Genomic DNA, 19,694 nt, shown 5'->3' with positions numbered 1-19,694 from the left:
TGGATCTTTTATAACCTCCTGTTGTTCCTTCCTTGACTTGATTTAAAGTGTTATGCTAACAAGTTGACGTGCCCAATAAAACAACAAATTACAAATTACCAACTGGCTGCGTGACTACACTCTACACTGAGAAACAATATTACACATTTTTCAGTTTATTTACTTATACACAATTGTATGGAATTTTTCAGTTTAACTTGGACACCAAACAATCTTATTACACGTATTCCCTACAGCCTAAGTGAAAAAACGATTGACTGAGTTCGTTATCCCACTCTTTCATACGATCTTTTTTTTATAATTCAGGTACACCATTTCATGCGAATTTTCAGTGTACTTTATCCCAAAAATTCTTTTGGAAAGTGGGATTACTCACTCTGTGGTTGGTTGAAACATTGCAACGCACATTTTTTTGGGTGTACGAGAAACGCCGCAGATGGCTGCGTGCTTTGACAGCACGAAATCACCGATTCTAGGTGGTACTTTCAGAATGTCGTATACATTGTGTGAATTTATTTTATTTTTGTATTTAGAAATTTAAGAGATTTTAAAGTAAACAAGAACGGAAGCAAGAAAAAAATCAAACAGTCATATTTTATTTGAAAATTTAATTTAATATTTTTTTTATTCTTGCAAAATGTAACCATTTCAAAAGTTAGACTAGCGTTATTTGTAAACAAGCCGCTTAGGTGCATTTCTGCCGGAGGAAAAAATCGCAATTTTCTGGGTTTTCTCGCGTAATATGAATTGAAATTACCAATTTAACATGAGTAGTGACGCGCAGATTGCAAAACTGGTCGAGGAAATTGTGGTAAGTTTGTTTTATGTTGAGAAAATCATGAAAATCAAGTGACGCAATGTTGTTGTTGTTGTAGGGCGAGAAGAGCAATGAAGAGGCGCTGGTCGAGGCGTTCGGCGGAATGTCCGCGGAGGTCAAGGAAGCGACGCTTCGTCAGTATCTGATCCGGGTGGCGGAAATTAACCACCGGAACAAGGTGCACAAACACCTGCAGGTGTTGAATAAACTGGTCGGATTGAACCTGTTGCCGCCGCGGTTGCTTTGCGAACAGATTATGAGTTCGGAAAAGTTGGTCTTTCAGAACCAGAGTTTCTGGGTCGAGTGCTTCCAGGTGGTGCGCAAGAATATCGGCGGTGTCGACTACAAGGGCGTCCGGGAGATTATGAAGTGCTGCAAGGAGAAGGCACTGTCGTTCCCGTCCGCCATCGGTTCGAATATCTTGCCACAGATGCAGGAACTGACCGAGGTAATTGAGCATATTTTCAACCGGAACGCGTGTCTCCTCCCGGCATACTTTATCATCAATGAGATCCAGAAGGCCGATTATCAGGACACCCATTGGCGGATTGCCAATTTGATTGCGAATTTCATTGAGGAATTCGTGATCGTGGCACAGATGTTGTCCATCATTGGGAATTCCGAAAAATTGCCGATCGTGGAGCACTCTTCTTACGCGGACAATCTGATTAATCCGTGGAAGCTCGACCCGAATACGCTCAAGTTGGCTCTGAGGGGCAATTTACCGTACGAACCGGAATTGCTACAGCCTCAGAAGAAGCTTCTGCGGTTCGTGCTGGAACAGCCCTACTCTCGTGACATGGTTTGTTCGATGTTGAATCTGCAGAAACAGCAAAAGCAAAAATGTATAGCTCTGGAGGAACAGTTGGTATGGCTGGTGATTTGCGCAATGGAGTGCTCGGAGAAGGAACCGGCTCATCCAGCAGACGGAGAGGACATGATTTCGAGCCACACGCAGTGGGTTTGGTTGCATTTGAGCTCTCAGCTGATCTACTTTGTGCTGTTTCAGTTCGCCACCTTTCAAAATATTGTCAACTCCTTGCACGACAAACTGGCAGTGCGCAATCTAAGGCGAGGTCGCGACCAGTTGATGTGGGTCTTGCTTCAGTACATTTCTGGCAGCATTCAACGGAACAGCATTACGAACTTTCTGCCAATTTTGAAACTGTACGACATTCTGTACCCTGAGAAGGACCCGCTTCCGGTGCCGGATTACAACAATCCGTTCTGCACGCACCAGATGGCGCCGACGTGCATTTGGATCCATCTGCTGAAGCGCGCCCAGTCCGAACATTACAACATCAACCGGCCGATTCCGACCGCGCTGAAGCTGCACCACGAGTTCCTGCAGCATCTGGTCATGCCGAACAACAACGCCACTCTCTGCATGGGATCGGACTATCGAATTGCACTGCTCTGCAACGCATACTCGACCAATCAGGATTACTTCTCGCGTCCGATGGCCGCCCTGATCGAGACCATTTTGGGCAACTCGAAGAACCAGTCCGGAGCGGGCGGATCACAGCAACTGCCAACGGTCCCGCTTTCGATGTGCGTTCTCGACAGTCTCACGATTCACAGCAAAATGTCGCTGATTCACAGCATCGTTACGCACATGATCAAGCAAGCGCAAAACAAGAGCACCATTCCGAACGCAAACAACATGGCTCCGGCACTGGTTGAAACGTACTCCCGGCTGCTGGTCTACACCGAGATCGAGTCGCTCGGCATTAAAGGGTTCTTGAGTGAGTGCAAGCAATCATACTGGTTTGTGACAGTTTGAATACAATCGAAATTTTGAATTGCAGGTCAACTACTGCCGCAGGTCTTCAAGTCGCACGCCTGGGGAATTCTCTACACCCTGCTGGAAATGTTCTCCTACCGGATGCATCACATTCAACCTCACTATCGCGTCCAGTTGCTGTCACATCTGCACAGTCTGGCGTCGGTTCCGCACACTAATCAAATGCAACTGCATTCCTGGTAATTAGCTTCCAACTACACTTTTGTGAACGAGCTATCAATCGGCATTATCTCAATAATCTTTCAGCGTCGAGTCCACCGCACTCCGTCTCATCACCGGTCTCGGCTCCGTCGAGGTGCAGGCCCAGCTCTCGCGCTACGTCAACGAACCCAAGGCGCCCGGGAACATCGTGTCGGCGGAATCCGAGGAACTCAACCGGGCGCTAATCCTGACCTTGGCGCGCTCGATGCAGATCACCGGCACCGGCAACGATCCCCAGTCAACCTGGTGTAAGGATCTGCTGACCAGCATCATGACCAACACGCCGCGTACGTAATTTTAAAAGTTGATTTAGAGTACCAATGATTTCAATGCAACAAATTTATTTTAAAGACACCTGGTCCCAGCACACGCTGCAGTGCTTCCCGCCCGTTTTGAACGATTTCTTCGTGCAGAACAGCATCCCGAAAGAGAACAAGCAGCTGCTGAAAAAGTCCGTCGACGAAGAGTACCGCAACTGGGCCGGAATGTCCAACGAGAACGACATCATCAGCCACTTTGGAGCGGCGGGAACGCCACCGCTGTTCCTGTGCCTCCTGTTCAAAATGATCGTCGAGACGGACACGATCAGCCCGGTGGCTTACAAGTAAGGGGTTGATGTTGGTTTTGTAGGGTGTCTCTTAATGATTGTTTGATTGTTTCTCCGTAGAACGCTGGAACGTATTGGAGCCCGCGCGCTGTCGGCGCATTTGCGCAAACTCTGCGACTATCTCGTGTTTGAGGTGTCCAATTCGGGCGTCGGAGCTCACGTGAACAAATGTGTCGACACGATCAACGACATGATCTGGAAGTACAACATCCTTACGATCGATAGGCTGGTACTGTGTCTATCGCTGCGCACTCTCGAAGGTAACGAAGCTCAGGTGAGCTTCTGCATAATTCAGCTACTGCTGCTGAAGACTTCCGAGTTCCGCAACCGACTGCAGGAGTTTGTCAACAACAATTCCCCGGAACACTGGAAGCAGAACAATTGGCACGAGCGTCATCTGGCTTTTCATCAGAAGTTCCCGGAGAAGTTTGCCCCGGATGAGTCAGTGTCGCATCCTTCCACACTGCCGGTTTACTTTGGAAATGTTTGCCTGCGTTTTCTACCCGTGCTGGACATTACGATCCATCGGTACTTGGAGGTGCCGGCTACCATGAGTAAAACGCTTGATGTTCTGCTCGATCACCTGGGCTCGCTGTACAAGTTTCACGATCGTCCGATAACGTATCTGTACAATACGTTGCATTACTACGAGAAACGACTGCGCGAGAGACCGCACCTCAAGCGGAGACTGGTTGGAACCGTAATCGGTTCGCTCAAGGACGTCCGGCCCGAAAATTGGGCACTTACGAAGCAGTACCATGAGTACATGCTGAAGAAGGACGAAACGGTCAACTGGTTACCGGAGCTGAATTACTACATAACCCTGGTTCGACGAATGCAAGACAGTAAGTCCCTCCCCAGCTGCCTTCTTCAAAAGTTATCCAACGTTTCCTTTCAGCAATCGACGGTAACAACGTGTTCCAGGGCACGGATTGGCGCTTCAACGAGTTTCCCAACCCACCAGCGCACGCCCTGTACGTCAGCTGCGTAGAACTGCTGGGTCTTCCGGTGGGACCCCAAACCGTGGCCAACAGTCTCATCGACGTCGTCGTAAAAGGCTATCCCGTAATCCCGGAGTTCCGGGTGCACAACTGGATCAACACGATCGGACTGATTATGGCCGCCCTGCCAGAGTCCTACTGGAGTGTGATCTACGACCGGCTAAAGGACATCATCAGCTCAGTCCAGATGACTGACTGGACACACCGACAGAGTCCATTCGAAATGTTCAACTTCAAAATCGTCAAGGAGGCAATGCTCGAAAAGAATTACGTCGTGATCCTGGCGATCGCCCAGAGTATCCTCCATCACAGCGGAATCGGTCAAATCTCGACCATTACCGAGTAAGTCCTCGACGATGCGAGTCAATTGTAACCCCTTTATTAACCTTTCAATTCCACACAACCCAGCTTCATCAAGGAAAAGTTCAAGCCCATAATCAAAACCGAGTACCAGCTGATCTACCTGTGTCACGTGGTCGGTCCCTTCCTGAACCGCCTGAGCACGGAACGTCCCCGCGCCGTCTCCGACATCACGCTTATCCTGTACGAACTGCTGGAACAGGTCGACAAGGCCCAGTCCTCTACCCCCCTCAAATACATGGACCCGATTTGCGACCTGCTCTACCACATCAAGTACATGTTCGTCGGTGACATGATGAAGTCGGACCTGGAGGCGATCATCCGCCGGTTGCGACCGGCGCTGCAGATGCGACTGCGGTTCATCACCCGGCTGAACGTGGACGAAATTGGCGTCGAGCAGCAAGCGACGGAGGGAAGCATACCGGCGGGCGGGCAGTCCCAGGCGGAGTTTAAACCGCAGGTAGGTCAAACGGTCGGCGCCGGTGGCGTCGGTGGAACGACAGTGCAACAGACGCAGCAATCTCAGCCGCAAGCAGTTCAATAGAAAAGGCGAAAGATGTAAGTTGAAAAAGTATATATTTTACTCGATTTTTATTCAAAGCATCATATTCACATTAAAAATCACCCGATAAGGCCCCTCTACCTAGATGACGTAGCTCGTAAATCAATGCAGTAGGAAGCCTGAGAAAGTCCTTGATCGAATATCTAAAAAAATACAATAATGAACAACAACAAAACAGATCGCTTCCATCAACTTGGAAACATAGAAATTGCCTCTCCAAATTGCCTGTCTGGCCGATTCATGGGCAGACCAGACGATAAACCACGTCCGCCCTATAAGCAAGACCCGCCTCAGAGCATAGTGGGAAGAGGTATGTATGAGGAGGGAATTATTTTATTATTATTTTATAATTTGCTTGAATAAAAAAAAATTAAATTTACATCCATTTTTTTAACGATTTTTTTTACTTTTGAATGTTTGCGTTTTTTATTATTTTTTCTTAATGTGGGAACTTTAAACTACAGTGAAACCTCTTTTTACGCGATGTGTTACGTTTTTTTAATTTGTAGATTTTTCTGGAACGACGCAACATTTTCCCAATCTTTTTGAAGCAATTTGTAGGTTTTGTCCAGATCTACAAAACGCTTTTTGAAGCTTATTCCTTATTCCTTTTTTATTTTGGGATTTTCCTTTTTTTATTTTTAAATTTGCTTGAATTTTGGAAAAAAAATTATAAGGGAATTGTTTTATTTTTTTTGTTTACATTTTTTGATACATAAATTTTGTAATGTTTTGATTTAATTTTTATGTCTGGATAATTTTATGATTTTGAATTTCTTTATAGTAAATTTTGCAATTTTTAGTTTGATTTCAATCGAACTTTTTTTTTTTAATTTTCAATTTTCTGGATTGGGCCTACCAATATTAAGGGTATTAATTTTTTTTTCTTGTTTTAAAAAATTTCTAAGTAATTTGTTCCAAAAGATCAGCTAATTCTTTTCACTTTTTGACATAAAAAATCAGTCCGTTAGTTTTTGATAAATCGGCATTTCAAATTAGGCGCTGTTTTGTAACACTTAAAAACCACAATTGGGTACTAAAGCCCTATGCCAATTTTTATGTACAACGGTAAAAACACGATTAAAAACCATTTCTGATCACTTTTTGTTTCATTTTAATTCAAAAAAAAATATTGACAAGACAACATTTTTTCGATGGATCAACTATGGTCCCCTTGGAACGAGCTGTCAAGTAGGAGCTTTTCTGTCAAGAAGGACCGCGAGGTTAATTTTTCAAAATTGATTTCAAAATCCATTTCAAACTCTTTGTGGTCGTTCAAAGGGTCATTGTACTCAGAAAAATAAGCTTTATTGCTGTGAACAATAATATCAGCAATCTAAGCTTCATTTTAGGACCCAATTTTATTATTTCTTCAAGTTTATCTCAGGAACAAAAAGACTAATGTTTCATAGACGATTTTAAAGGAAATTTTCTCAGCTCTGTTTTTTTTTTGAAATTAGCACTCATGGGCACTATTTTTAAAATAAAAAAAATGTGATTTTAAAAAATAAATCGACACAAAACTTGCAATAATTTGAAACTGGAGCACAGTAAAAAAGATCAATGCTTTTCTATAGGCAAATTAAATTTCAAAAATATTTTAATTTTTTTTCAGAAAATCAAAACTTTAAACTCGGTGGCAAAATTCTCGGTTATGTTTCTTTGTGGCCCCCTTCGTGGACAATTTCCCAATCTTTTTTGTATGAGCGTGGACAATCGCTGACTATATTTTCATGAATTGGGTCCTAAATTAAGTTTAGATTGCTGATATAATTGTTCACAACGATAAAACTTATTTTTCTGAGTACAATTACCCTTTGTACAAAGAGTTTAAAATGTGATTTGGTTGGGCGTTTAAGCAGAATGCATTACTATGAATACAAAGAGACGAGTTGTTCCTTTTAATTCCGCTATATATAGCGGATATTAAAAGGAACAACACGTCTCTTTGTATTAATAGTTTAAAATGGATTTTTAAATCAATTTAAAAAATTGACCTCGTTGACAATCCTGTTTGGGTACTAAAGCCCTATGTAAATTTGTATGTACAACGGTAAAAAAAACGATTAAAAACCATTTCTGATCACTTTTTTTTTCATTTTAATCCAGTTTTTTTTTGACAAGACAACATTTTTTCGATGGATCAACTATGGTCCCCTTAGAACGAGCTGTCAAGTAGGAGCTTTTCTTCGCGGAGGACCGCGAGGTTAATTTTTCAAAATTTATTTAAAAATCCATTTTAAACTCTTTGTGGTCGTACAAAGGGTCATTGTACTCAGAAAATAAACTTTATCGCTGTAAACAATTATGTCAGTCGCTTCATCATTTATGTGTCGCTTAATTTTAGGACCAAATTAACAGCTCGTTCCAAGGGGACCATAGTTGATCCAACGAAAAAATGTTGTCGTGTCAATTTATTTGTTTGCATTAAAATGAAACAAAAGTGATAAGAAATGGTTTTTAATCGTGTTTTTTACCGTTGTACATAAAAATTTACTTAGGGCTTCTAAATTACAACCCTATTGGCAAAGATTCACTAAAACGGTAAAATTACCAAAAATTTCATGAAATTTTATTCAAGAAAATCAAAATAGCACAGCACATAAGCAAATAAATCAAACATTTCTCCGCTCAAACTTGACCTTGATGGGATCCCGCGCGCGCAGCACCATATCGGCAACAAACACGATCTCGTCGCGCTTTGTCACCGGAAGGACACGAAATTCGCGCAGCACGGCGGTAAGAATCGATTTCAGCTCCAGCATGGCGAAGCGTTGCCCTGGAATGATAACAGAATAGGAGCACGTTTATTTTCGCGAATCCAGCTAGACTCTCACCGCAGCTTCTATAAATAATAACAGTTCAAAGGTGTACAATGATTAACAACACAAACAACGCCTTCAACGAGCCAGCCATAATACCGCAGATTGTATTCAGCGTGGAAGCGTGCCGCCAACTGGTTGCAGTGAAGTCGTTTTCCTTGTTCAATCGCTGCACTAGCTTTGCACACTCCTCCTCTTGAAACGTGTTCAGGAATTTCGACAAAATGTTGAAATGGAACGCTGTCTACAGTGGAATCACCACTTGCTTCCAGTGCTGTTCAGCAGTTCTTGTCGATCAGGGTAACGTGCTGAGCTGATCGTTGAACAGCAGATCTAAGATGTTCCGGGAAATGAGCAGAACAATGGACACGAAGACAACGTCAAAAAATCCATCCCGGTCGGAGGTTGGGACGGTACTGACTTGCGACCCCTTTGAATTCAACTGATAACAGCTTGTTTGCAATACATATAATATACGCTAATCTATCAAGCTAAGTGAGTCAACTGCGGCGAACCTAGATTAAGTAATATTGCTTACCTATGCAATTTCGTGGTCCGGCGCTGAAAGGGACGTACGCGTAGGGATTCCGCTTCTCCACGTGCTCCGGCAGAAAGCGGTCCGGGTCGAACCGCTCAGGATCTGGGAATTGTTCCGGGTCTCGGTGGAGATCGAAGATCTCAACGCTGATGACGGACCCCTTCGGGATCCACTTGTCCTCGTAGCGCACATCTTCGGTGACGAATCGCGATATGAACGGAACCGGTGGGTAGACTCGCATGCATTCTTTGATCACTCGCTCCATGTACTTCAGGTTGTTGTAGTCCTGAATTGTTAACGGTTCCGCTGGGTCGCTTCGATCGTGGATTGTGGCGTAGATCTCCTGGTACACGCGCTCCTGAACATCCTGATGGTTGGCGATCGATAGGAAGATGAAAACGAAGGCACTGCCCGTTGTGTCGTGGCCTTCGAACATAAATGTATCGACCTCCTCTCGGATTCCGTCGTCGTCGATCTGTTGTTTAGCTTCCGCCAGCAGCAGACTGTCCAGCATGGCGTACCGCTGCTTGATGTTAGTGTAAACGTTCTCTTCGGATAGGTCCGCTGGGTTGTCGACGGTCGCGTGGAACATTTGTCGACGTTTCTTGATGATGTTCCGCGTGAAGGCATGGATTGGTGCCAAGATCTGATCGAACTTGGCCTGGTAACCCAAAGTTTTGTACACCGAGTCTTCATACAGCAGTGGATTCATCAACCGGTGCTGTATGATAGTTCCAACTGTGCGAATGTTTCGCTTGTACACATCTGCAGTTTCCGTTGAGTCCAGCTTGATCCCCATGGCGGTTTCTGTAGGGATGATCGAGTTTTTTTTAATTACTTTAAATCGATACAACCTCTTCACTACTCACCACAAATGGTATTCAGCGTAATTTGAGTCGACAAAGGTTGTAGCTCGGTGACGATGTCCTTATCAGCATGCTCGTTCAACTGCAAAACCAGTTTCGAGCTCTCTTCGTGGAATGTTTGCAGGAAGCTTTGCAGAATGTTGAAATGGAACGTGGGCGTCAATATCCGTCTTCGCTGGTGCCACTTGTCTCCGGTACTGTTCAGGAGACCCTCTCCGATGAAGGGAAAAGTCAGCTTGTACAGCGGACTCTTGCGAATGAGCCGAGTGGAGGACAGCAGCATCTCTACCTCTTTGTACCGAACGGCTTGAACGAAGAGGACTCCACGGATCAGGAATCGATAGCTCGCGCCATATTGCCGAGCCCATTTCCGCGCATCGTCGAACGCCTCCAGCTGGCTTTTGAACATTACGGTGAAGACATTCTGGACCAGCGGGTACACTCGAGCTCCGGGAAACTGCGCCGCAGCTTTGTAACTTGGAAGTGATCGCAGATAGAGCTCGTACAATCCAAGTGCGAGTGCGAAGAACAGCAATGCTACAGCTATGCCGAGAACGTACATCGTGAATGACCAAGACGGTACTGATTGCGATTTTTACGTGCAGAAGAGCGTAATGGCAAAACCTGGAAGGTTAATGAGTAATGTTTTGCTTGCAGAGTGAGAGAGGATCGTTACGCACGAAGCTGCTCAAGTAAGGTGTGCATTTTCTCAATTCTCTTGATCGAAAGGAATGTTGTTATAAGAAAGGTTTCATCTTGTTTATTTACAAACCCTTCAAGTCATACGCTACCGTCTGGCGAACCGAACCTTGATCGGTGTCTTGGCTCGAAGCACGAGATCCGCCACAAACACCACCTCGTCCCGCGTTGTTACGGGTAGAACACGGAAGCTCGACAGCAGCGCGCACACGACCACCTTCAGCTCGAGCAGTGCGAACTTCTGGCCGATACAGTTGCGCGGGCCCGCGCTGAACGGAACGTACGCGTACGGATTGCGCTTGGCGGACACCTCCGGCAGGAATCGGTCCGGATCGAACCGCTCGGGATCGGGAAACTGCTCGGGGTCACGGTGCAGATCGAAGATGTGAATGTTGGCGATGGTTCCGTGCGGCAAGGTGGTGGTGGAATCTGGTCAGGAGTTCAGAGGTGACTAAGGATCAGGATAACATGAAGCCATCTGATACATACCGACGTCAAGACGGCCGGTTAGACTTCGAGATATAAACGAAACCGGTGGGTACAGTCGGAGAGCTTCCTTTACGAACCGATCCAAATATTTAAGATTTGTATAGTCCGCAATGGTGAAAGCCTCGTGTTCGGGCTTCAACCGACGAGCCTTGGAGAGCTCTTCGTAGACACGTCGTTGAGCGTCCTGTTCATTTGCCAGAAGCAAGATCGTAAAGATGATGCCGGCCGCCGTAGTGTCGTGGCCTTCGAACAAAAATGTATCGACTTCTTCTTGAATTCCTTCTTCATCAATGGCGTTGTCCGCTTCCGCCATGAGGAGAGTGTTCAACATGGCGTAGCGCTGTTTAGATCCTCTGAAAAGAACAACATGGGTTACCCCTTCTTGCTTAAGTTGTTTGAGATTAATACCCATGATCGTCAAGTTTATCCACGAATGTCGAGTCCTGCAAAAACTGCTTTCGCTTCTGCTGAATGATATCCCTGGTAAACTCATGAATCGGAACAATAGCATCTTCGAGCGGTTTAAGATAACCGAAAAAGTTGTACACTCCATCGTCGTACAACCAAGGGGTCATCGTACGATGTACCAACATCTCACCCACCTCGTACACTTTCGAACGATAGATGTCGGCACTTTTGTACGTATCCAGCTTAACTCCCATGGCCGTTTCTACAAGATTCACACAAGAACATCAAACGATCCCCACACCACACAACATCCCCAACTCACCACAAATGGTGTTCAGCGTAAACCTAGTCACGATCGACTGTAGCACCACGTCATCCCCACTCGCTGCCGACTCTTCCAAACCCTCAACCAGCTTATCCGCCTCTTCCTGAAACACCAACAAAAATTTGCTCAAGATGTTAAAGTGAAACGCCGGCGTCAGGATCTTCCTCCGCCCCTGCCACTTGTCCCCCCTACTGCACAGCAAGCCATCCCCCATCAACGGGGCCAAAAACCGATAAATAACACTTTTCCTAGTGTGCTTCACACTGGACAGGATCGGCTCCGCTTCCCGAACCCGGGTAACGTTCACAATCACATCGTTGAAGATCCACTGCCGGTAGGACCGTCCAAACTTGGCCGCACTCGATCGGGCGTACGCGAACGCCTGCGCGGGATCTTTGACCAGCACCTCCAGCAGGTTGCCGACCACTGGAAGCATCCTATTTCCTGGGTATTGAAGAGCCGCTCGGTAAGACTCGCTTTGGCGGGCGCGCCAGTCGTACAGGAATAGGGCAGCCAAGGCAGCGAAGATCGCCGCTAGCCACGGAGATAGCATCGTCGCCGGTTCCGGTTGAGATCGAGATTCGCACGGGAATGGGTCATTCTGGGGAGCTCGCGCTAGTTTTATAATATGATCGGGGTGGCGCGTAAAAACGAGTGGAAAATCACGTGGCACGAGGGATAAAAAGTGGAACAACGATGTCGTTCAAGCTAATAAGAGTGAGGTGCAGTTGGAAGAAAGTGAAACTTGTCGAGACTGAACTGTATGGAACAGGTTAAACTGATGATACTTAAAGGTTACCATATAGTACCAGTAACAATATAAGTTTAATATATTTGATTGGAATTATGTATTGGTTATTTGGATTATCTGAAAAAGTATTAAACTTGTGCACAATTAAAATCCGCCTGAGTACTTTTCCATAATTGGGGCCATCGATTATTTTCGTGATTTGCCGTAAACTTTGTTTGAGCCTTCCCTGTGACTAAGGAAGCCATTCAAAATTCATTATATTTTGAAAAAAAAAAAATACCAATAGCTCTCTATTTAATAAAAATTAAAAAAAAAGTTATAAAATGTATTTCAAATAGTGTACAATTGTACAAGTTTTTTATTATTTTTTTTTTTTTTGAAAAAATGACTTAGTTGTTAGATGTACATAAAATATTTTTTTTTTTAATTAACAATGTGATTTTGCACTCAAAAATTAAGACAGTTTTTTACATTTACATTTACAGAGAACCCGTTCTCAAGATTTTTGAAACCTCTTTTTTTGTTCGTGATTTGTTTACCCTAAGTCCCGTAGAAACCTTCGGATAATCGAAACATCGAATAGTCGAGGCTTCGGAAATTCGAGTCTGGACTGTACTTGAAATGTTTCAGCTAAATGAAAAATAAATAGGAAATTAAATTTCAAAATGATAAAAATCCAAAGAAGATAAAAATAACTAATATCTAGCAAAATTCCTTTTATTTAAAAAAAAATCTTGTTGAACCCTAGTACCGACATGAACCAAATGAGCAACTCTCTACGAAATCGGCCGTATTTTTTTGATTTGGCTCAAACTTTGTGGGGGCCTTCCCTATGACCAAAGAAGCTATTTTGTGTCATTGGTTCACTGATACAAGTCTCCATACAATTTTGGCTGCTGTCCATACAAAAATGGTACGTAAATATTCAAACAGCTGTAACTTTTGAGTGAATTTTCTGATCAATTTGGTGTCTTGGGCAAAGTTGTAGGTATTGTTGAGGACAATTGAGAAAAATAGGTACACGGAAAAGAAAATTTGCAGATTTTTTAATCAAGCTTCTTTGGTCATAGGGAAGGCCCCCACTAAGTTTGAGAATCGCTCAAATATTTCTTTCAATAAAAGAACAGTCAACAAGACCATTTCTTTAACAAAAAAAAATCAACCTTTGTACCTTTATTATTTACAACCCGCACGAGCACGTGCCACTTTTTCCCTCATCCCATAAAATAATGGTTATTATCACACGATGCAATTTACACATCAACAACGTGTCCCCGCAGCAAATGGGCCGTGTCCGCCGGGGCACGCCCCAGTCCCGTCAGCACCCTCAGGTAGCAACCGACTAGCCAGAATTGGAAGGAACTTTTCCTGAAAACAAAAACACAAATTTAGTTCGAGAGTTCAAAAAAAGTTGTTGCTTCAACTTACCACAAATAATACTCGAACCGTACCCGCCGGAACAAGGCGTTCACGTACATACCGAAGCTGCGGTTAGTTTGCCTCAGTGCAGCGATTGCACATCTGGCCATCACTTTGGCCCGATCCACCGGATCGCCGTGGTCCCACGCGATGGAACGGATCGTATTTAAATTCCTAGTAAATTTTAGAAGCTGTAGTTTTTGAAATCTTGCAAGTTGACCTTCACTCACCTCAGCACAAAGATTATGTTCCGAGGCATGCTCTTCAGCGTTGTCATGACCTTGTCGAAGTGGTCCTTTGCTTGGGCGGACATGTACGCCAGGTCCTCGTTCGTCAGTCGAGTGGACATTTTAGAACCCCTCACTTCCAGCGGTCGTTGCAGTAAAATCTCCGCAAACGTTTTGTAATCCTCGACGTTCAGTGCTTTGGCGTATTTTTTCATGTCCGCGTGATCTTTCAGGACAATCGCTTCCCAAAAGCGGGACAGATTGTTACGGACTTCTAGGGATAGCTTACCATATAAGCCGTGATCGAGCAGGACTAGCTGAAGTAGTCCCGAGGTGGGATGATTGCGCACGAAGATGTTGCCCGGGTGAGGATCAGCGTGGACGAAACCGGTGCGGAAGATTTGCTCGGCAAATGCTTGAAAGAGTCGGGTGTCCAGATGAGCCAGGTTTGCCTTTAGCCTTTTCAAACCTTCGTGGTCGCTTATCTTACAGCCATCGATAAACTCTGTGGTCAGTACACGCTCTTTGGTGTACTTCCAGATAACTTTCGGAACGTAAATATGATCATGGTTTTTCAAGTCTTCGGCGCAACGTTCCGAGTTCTTTCCCTCGTGGATAAAGTCCAACTCTTCTCGAAGTGTGTTCTGCAAATCTTTCGCAATCCATCCAAAATTGTAGTTCTTATGCATGAGACCTACTAAATCTTGCAGAAAGATTATGGTTCTCAAATCTCCGTCGAATCGCTTCCGTAAATCTGCATACTGTACTTTGATCGCTACTTTATGTCCTTCCTTGGTCACCCCTCGGAACACCTGAGCCAAACTAGCAGCCGCAATGGGTTCATAGTCGAACTGGTCGAACATGTCCTCCGGGGCCTGGCCAAAGTCCTGCTCAAACAATCTCTTAACTTCGCCAGATTTTCTAGTCAGGCATTTGTCCTCCAACTTTCTCATCGTTTGGATGTATTCTTTTGGTATAATGTGACTAAACGTTGCCACTCCCTGGCCCAGTTTGATATAAAGTCCTCCATTGGCCAAACAGCCCCGCAGAATCTTCTCCGCCGATCTCAAGTGCAATTCCGACATAATATACGAATAATCCGGATCGTCCTCTTTGAGCCTCCACATCGTCCAACCGTAATCCACCGAAATACTAACGCCGATTCCCAGCGAACGCACGAACCGCTGCACACTGTCCACATTCTCGAAATCATGCCTTAACCAGTCATATCCGACCGTTCCGAGCAGCAATCCTGCACTCGTCCCAAAGAACAGCCTCGCCGGCGTCCATGTCCTTCGCTCAGTAGGCCTAGCTGCAGTTTTAAATTGACACCTCGCGTGCGAAACGCTCCGTCGAAGTTCTCTCCCGAACAATCCGAACCGATACATTCCCAAATTCACGTAATATCACAAACCCGAAACATTACCGGTGAAGTCGCTCTTTTGTTTACATTCGCTAAATGTCAATCCATCGAAGTGCCCGAAAAAACTTCCACGTTATGGTGAGATGCTAGCCGTTTGGGTTCACACTGAGAAAAAATTAACCTTCATTTTCCACTAAGTGGCATCACGGAAGCCTCCAGCACAAAATACTCTTTTACCTGCACCCCTTCCTGCAAGATCTGGTCTACATTTGGAGCGATGTTTGGAGCGTTAACCTGTTGGCCGCGCCACTTCCGGCCGTCGTCAAGCTGTCACTGAGTGTGCTGATACTATGCGTCATGCTGCTGCCGTTGGTGTACTGCGTGGTTGGGACGGCGATGTACTTGGGATTTTTGCAGTACCAAATTGAGAGGTAAAATCGCTCTCGAAATTCTTTTTTGATATTTTAATTTCATATTTTGCAGTTTGTACCCTGGCATCATTTCCAAGCAATTCAAAGTTTACCATTGGTTTGGTGACATTTTCCAAACTACTCTCTCGAACTACTCTGAAGAAATGGTGAAGCAATGGAAAAGACAGTTCTATCAGGGTCTGCTGTTTGTCGTGGGAACAATCGATTATTTCAGAGTAATTTTGGAACTGATCTAACTATACATTGAATATAATCATCGTTAAAGGCTGATATGCAGACCGGAAGGAACGCAAAACTCCATATAAAAAAAATACTCAATAAACGGTCAAGGAAAGGGTCACGAAAAGATTTTTCGTAAGCGGTACGCAGCTGAAAGGGAACAGAAACAGAAAGTGGCGTTTGACGTTTCTTCGCGCGGTGCTTGTTTGTAATATGTTTTGATGAAAAAATCAATTTATTTTGTGATTTTAAAAGCCCTTCCTATATCACCGTTGATCAGAAGGTACGGCGTCGGGTAAATTGTGCAATTTTCACGGTGAGAAACTTATTTCTATAGAATCGTCGTGTTTTTCGGAGCCTTTTGTTTGATATTTTATTTTTCATAAGTCCTTCTTTCATCATCGTTGATTGGAAGGCACGCCGCCGGTTTAGTTTGTTTAAGTTATTGTTTTCATTTCATTACATTCGGTTACGTAGTGTCCTTTTTTTCGTTTTTATTCGTTGATCGTAATAACTGGCAGTTTTATTATTAACTCAACTGGCAGTTTTATTATTAACTCATCTAACTATCGATTTTATGAAGCGTAAGTTTCTTTTATTTACTTTTTTTGAAATTTGTTCGCGTTATCTAAATTATACAAACAGTAAAAATATATTGATAAGTCCAGCCCATAGCACTACTGCTCGGTTGGCACGCGTTCGATTAAACAAACTGTCTAAATAATCAATAATTTTTCATTCCGCAGCCGGCTGCCTAAGATTTAAAATTTTCAACCGATAAACAAAATGCTCATGGTCACATCACTGCCACTCGTGAATCCTGACCTCATACCCATCTACTAACCCCCTCAAAACTCATGTGATACTTTGTCGGAGAAGCAGTCGATTGGGCGGTCTCTATCACTCAAGTATCGGACCTAGGGGTTGGACAGAGTAAAAATTTTAACCATTCGTCAATATATTGACGTTGTTATTGATCTATTGGTCAATATATTGACGAAAAACTTTTCGACCTGCATTTGGACACCTTGGTTTGACAGATGACAGACAAAAACAACAACCGCATTTTGACAACAGAATTTTTTTTGCGTTTTCGAGCAATCTTTGGCAACATTCTAAAATTATTGGAAAATAGACTTGCTTATTCCAAAGTTGGGTCAACTCCGGTCATCGGAAGAGAGAGCTCGTATCGCATCGTACAATCTGCCGAGTTAAACGTAGTTAAAACGGGAGAATGTTTCAGAGCAGCAAGCAAAAAAGCACCTCCAGTACAGCTTGCGAAGGAGGAGGCAGGATTTTAACGGGTTTCTCTGTCGGCAGGATTTCTCAGGTTCTTTTCAACATTGTGGGAAGGATAGGAAAGCGCAAGCTCAACTTTCTTCTCTTCCGCATCTGTGCCCTCAATTGTAGAACCCGGCGTTCTCTGACGCATATCGTGGTCTAACTTGACGTACCGGAACACGCGCAGCTGACGGCCAGAATGCACTGGCTGCAGAACGGTCCACACAGGGCCACGCAAGAAAACGTCCACAGTAGGAGGAAGGTCCATAGCAGGAGCAGGATGTAGTCTCCCGACCAGTGCACAGGATTGGCAAGATTTCGCCATGAAGGTGGACAAAAGCGACATGACTTGTACCGGTCTATGTTGGCATGCCCAATTTCGGTCACAGTAAAAATCCAAATTATCCATCACATTTGTTTCTTCAAAAACACCACATTTATTTTGTTTAATTTTAACTTCCAAAAACAACACTTTATTTGAGGATTTCATGCCGACTCTTATAGAACAATGACAATTTAAACCAAATGATTACGTTTCCACGCTCCAAAACATGAACCGCTTGGAGACATCTTTCAAGTTGCTCACGTCCCAGATGGCATCGGCAAAGTTGGGCCACCACGTCGGTTCTGAATAGAGGTGGCCTCCAATGGATCCTGGTTTCGGCAGGCCATAACCAAAGAGATTTCGTCTTCTTGAAGCCCAACTCAAACCCTCGACGGCCACGGCGGTGACTTCCGTCTACTTCTTGGTAATCTCCAGCCTATGAAAGTCCCGCTCGAGGGTATTCTTCAGCTTGGCCAACGAATCCGACTGGTCGCGAGCGAGAAGTCTTTCCGGAAGATCGAGTGGATGATGTTACCACCGCGGTAGAACTTGATGGCACCGTCCAGTTGGATAATAATCGTTAGAGAGGTGCAGATTCGTGACGTTGACTTTGTGGTTCTTCTGGTGACGAACCTCCATGATCTCCCGGCTCCAGGGCACCGAAATCCTACGGCAAGTTCGGCAAGATTGTGCATTTTACGGCAAACGCAGATGGTAAAAATTTCCGTGATTTCACTCCCTGTGTATGGTGCTTGTGTTGTGTTTACATTTTTTGACAATTCAACCTGACAACGTTCTTGGATCAAGGTTCCATAATACAAGGTAAGGTTGCGTTAATATATTGACGAAATATAAACATGTTAACCAACTACTGTTAACCTATTGACGGAGTTGTCCGACCCCTAGTATCGGACTAACATTCCCCTCCACTTTCCCGTGACTCTACCACTGGTCGTGGCCGGCGCCGGTATTGATCAGAATGATAGGGGCCTTTGAGAAGTTGCGAAGCGAGGAAAGATAGCGCCCACTCATCTTCCACGGCTCGTGGATGTATCTTCTGGAGGTCCTGGTCAATAACGGAGTAGCAACTGCGGGTGGGCACCTATGCTTATGCTTATGCTTATGTTTTGATGAAAAAATCAAAGAATTTGAATTTTACTTTTTGAATGCGACTGAAAGTTACAAACGTTTTAATAATTTTATATTCGTTAGAATTTATCCCGGCAAAACTCAAAATGCAGAATCTTGAAATTAAAAGGACAGATTTATTTTTTGATCGAAACGGAGTAAAAAATAGATGTTGTCTTTATTGCTGTTGGCCCACGTGTCGCCAACTATTACTAGTACCAACCAGCAACCTTTGGATTGTAAGTTCACTGCACTGTCTGATTATTCCACCCTGGCGGGACCGAAATGAAATAAACCAGAGTGACAATAAACTTGACAATAATTATACAAATATCTATTTTCTTACTGAAAAATTCAATAATAATGTGGTATCCGACAGTACAAATGACTCAAAAATAAAAATTGGAAAATATGGAAAAACAAATATTTCAGAAATTTCAAATCACAAAAAAATATGAAGCAAAACATTTTTTAAATCTTTATTTTGGAAATTAAAAAAAAATGCAGGATTGAAAAAAGTTATATTAAAGTCGAGATTGAAGAATTTATAAATTCAATAGCCCCCTAAAATTGGGTCACGAAAAGAACACGCAACATTTCTTTGCCGCTTTCCTTTCGATCTGCACCAGGAACAAATTTTCTTCAAATTTCTGAAGCAAACTATCACTTGCGCCATCTACATTCAAGTTGTTGTGTAGCATCGCGTGATTAAGTATGATATCTCAAAATATCTTTTGAAACAGTTTTTTGACATTAAGTGCGATGATTCTATGTAATTTATCATGGACATTAAAATTGACGACAAATTGATAGAAATTGTATTTTTAATATAAATTCCTACGACCATTTCAAAAAATGCTCATGAGTTTTCATCATCAGCTGGCTTTGATTAAGGCTAGTACGCAGATCGGAAGGAAAGAGGTCAAGAAACAGCTTTACGAACAGCAGAACAAAGGAGAGAGAGAGCGATGTATTGGGGCTTTTCTTCACCCTCTCTGGCTTGCTTTCACTGCCGCTGCTGCCATTTGAAAGTTTTCTTGACCGGTTCCTT

At 43.9% G+C, this 19,694-nt stretch overlaps 5 protein-coding genes across 7 annotated transcripts; 2 read left to right on the top strand and 3 right to left on the bottom strand.

Moving 5' to 3' along the window:
- The first annotated feature begins 666 nt into the window (after nucleotides 1–666).
- Nucleotides 667–5,441, top strand: LOC6031013 (mediator of RNA polymerase II transcription subunit 23). Its single transcript, XM_001841813.2, has 8 exons — nucleotides 667–811; nucleotides 876–2,562; nucleotides 2,626–2,800; nucleotides 2,868–3,109; nucleotides 3,174–3,426; nucleotides 3,490–4,274; nucleotides 4,328–4,772; nucleotides 4,839–5,441. Exons 1-8 carry the CDS (start codon nucleotides 767–769, stop codon nucleotides 5,332–5,334), a joined length of 4,128 nt encoding a protein of 1,375 aa, XP_001841865.2. The 5' UTR covers nucleotides 667–766; the 3' UTR covers nucleotides 5,335–5,441.
- A 2,461-nt stretch (nucleotides 5,442–7,902) lies between these two features.
- Nucleotides 7,903–10,236, bottom strand: LOC6031014 (probable cytochrome P450 4ac1). Of its 3 annotated transcripts, XM_001841814.2 has the most exons (3): nucleotides 9,582–10,236; nucleotides 8,713–9,519; nucleotides 7,903–8,131 (listed from the first exon to the last, which is right to left on the bottom strand). In XM_001841814.2, exons 1-3 carry the CDS (start codon nucleotides 10,138–10,140, stop codon nucleotides 7,968–7,970), a joined length of 1,530 nt encoding a protein of 509 aa, XP_001841866.2. In that variant the 5' UTR covers nucleotides 10,141–10,236; the 3' UTR covers nucleotides 7,903–7,967. The 3 variants fall into 3 exon arrangements, 1 of the variants encoding a protein (XP_001841866.2); XR_005278207.1 differs by lacking the exons at nucleotides 8,713–9,519; nucleotides 9,582–10,236 and adding an exon at nucleotides 8,274–8,698 and having other exon boundaries at nucleotides 7,904–8,131; XR_005278208.1 differs by lacking the exons at nucleotides 8,713–9,519; nucleotides 9,582–10,236 and adding an exon at nucleotides 8,190–8,698 and having other exon boundaries at nucleotides 7,905–8,131.
- Nucleotides 10,237–10,312: 76 nt separating this feature from the next.
- Nucleotides 10,313–12,104, bottom strand: LOC6031015 (probable cytochrome P450 4ac1). Its single transcript, XM_001841815.2, has 4 exons — nucleotides 11,497–12,104; nucleotides 11,175–11,436; nucleotides 10,767–11,119; nucleotides 10,313–10,706 (listed from the first exon to the last, which is right to left on the bottom strand). The coding sequence occupies exons 1-4, from the start codon at nucleotides 12,050–12,052 to the stop codon at nucleotides 10,366–10,368; spliced, it is 1,512 nt and encodes a 503-aa protein (XP_001841867.2). The 5' UTR covers nucleotides 12,053–12,104; the 3' UTR covers nucleotides 10,313–10,365.
- Nucleotides 12,105–13,389: 1,285 nt separating this feature from the next.
- LOC6031016 (uncharacterized aarF domain-containing protein kinase 5) lies at nucleotides 13,390–15,371 on the bottom strand. Its single transcript, XM_001841816.2, has 3 exons — nucleotides 13,900–15,371; nucleotides 13,679–13,843; nucleotides 13,390–13,618 (listed from the first exon to the last, which is right to left on the bottom strand). Exons 1-3 carry the CDS (start codon nucleotides 15,282–15,284, stop codon nucleotides 13,504–13,506), a joined length of 1,665 nt encoding a protein of 554 aa, XP_001841868.2. The 5' UTR covers nucleotides 15,285–15,371; the 3' UTR covers nucleotides 13,390–13,503.
- On the top strand, nucleotides 15,356–15,926 carry LOC119769354. Its single transcript, XM_038261393.1, has 3 exons — nucleotides 15,356–15,397; nucleotides 15,458–15,690; nucleotides 15,743–15,926. Exons 1-3 carry the CDS (start codon nucleotides 15,356–15,358, stop codon nucleotides 15,924–15,926), a joined length of 459 nt encoding a protein of 152 aa, XP_038117321.1.
- The last annotated feature ends 3,768 nt before the right edge of the window (nucleotides 15,927–19,694 follow it).

The sequence above is a fragment of the Culex quinquefasciatus genome, chromosome 3 (assembly GCF_015732765.1).
Source record: "Culex quinquefasciatus strain JHB chromosome 3, VPISU_Cqui_1.0_pri_paternal, whole genome shotgun sequence".
NCBI lineage: Eukaryota > Metazoa > Arthropoda > Insecta > Diptera > Culicidae > Culex > Culex quinquefasciatus.
Note: the sequence above shows the minus strand (reverse complement) of the source record. Positions and strands in the feature narration are given on the sequence as shown.

What these genes read in the sequence shown, in the direction of transcription:
- LOC119769354 (XM_038261393.1), top strand. Translation starts at nt 15,356, where the DNA reads ATGTCAATCCATCGAAGTGCCCGAAAAAACTTCCACGTTATG. An exon ending in GAAAAAACTTCCACGTTATG is followed by an intron (nt 15,398 to 15,457) that starts GTGAGATGCTAG and finishes TTTTCCACTAAG; the next exon opens with TGGCATCACGGAAGCCTCCA. An exon ending in TTGCAGTACCAAATTGAGAG is followed by an intron (nt 15,691 to 15,742) that starts GTAAAATCGCTC and finishes CATATTTTGCAG; the next exon opens with TTTGTACCCTGGCATCATTT.
- LOC6031013 (XM_001841813.2), top strand. Translation starts at nt 767, where the DNA reads ATGAGTAGTGACGCGCAGATTGCAAAACTGGTCGAGGAAATTGTG. An exon ending in AACTGGTCGAGGAAATTGTG is followed by an intron (nt 812 to 875) that starts GTAAGTTTGTTT and finishes TTGTTGTTGTAG; the next exon opens with GGCGAGAAGAGCAATGAAGA. An exon ending in CAAATCTCGACCATTACCGA is followed by an intron (nt 4,773 to 4,838) that starts GTAAGTCCTCGA and finishes CACACAACCCAG; the next exon opens with CTTCATCAAGGAAAAGTTCA.
- LOC6031014 (XM_001841814.2), bottom strand. Translation starts at nt 10,140, where the DNA reads ATGTACGTTCTCGGCATAGCTGTAGCATTGCTGTTCTTCGCACTCGCA. An exon ending in TACGCTGAATACCATTTGTG is followed by an intron (nt 9,520 to 9,581) that starts GTGAGTAGTGAA and finishes TCATCCCTACAG; the next exon opens with AAACCGCCATGGGGATCAAG. An exon ending in CGGACCACGAAATTGCATAG is followed by an intron (nt 8,132 to 8,712) that starts GTAAGCAATATT and finishes TTATCATTCCAG; the next exon opens with GGCAACGCTTCGCCATGCTG.
- LOC6031016 (XM_001841816.2), bottom strand. Translation starts at nt 15,284, where the DNA reads ATGTATCGGTTCGGATTGTTCGGGAGAGAACTTCGACGGAGCGTTTCG. An exon ending in AACATAATCTTTGTGCTGAG is followed by an intron (nt 13,844 to 13,899) that starts GTGAGTGAAGGT and finishes AAAATTTACTAG; the next exon opens with GAATTTAAATACGATCCGTT. An exon ending in CGGTTCGAGTATTATTTGTG is followed by an intron (nt 13,619 to 13,678) that starts GTAAGTTGAAGC and finishes TTTTGTTTTCAG; the next exon opens with GAAAAGTTCCTTCCAATTCT.
- LOC6031015 (XM_001841815.2), bottom strand. Translation starts at nt 12,052, where the DNA reads ATGCTATCTCCGTGGCTAGCGGCGATCTTCGCTGCCTTGGCTGCCCTA. An exon ending in TACGCTGAACACCATTTGTG is followed by an intron (nt 11,437 to 11,496) that starts GTGAGTTGGGGA and finishes TGAATCTTGTAG; the next exon opens with AAACGGCCATGGGAGTTAAG. An exon ending in AACCGGCCGTCTTGACGTCG is followed by an intron (nt 10,707 to 10,766) that starts GTATGTATCAGA and finishes ACTCCTGACCAG; the next exon opens with ATTCCACCACCACCTTGCCG.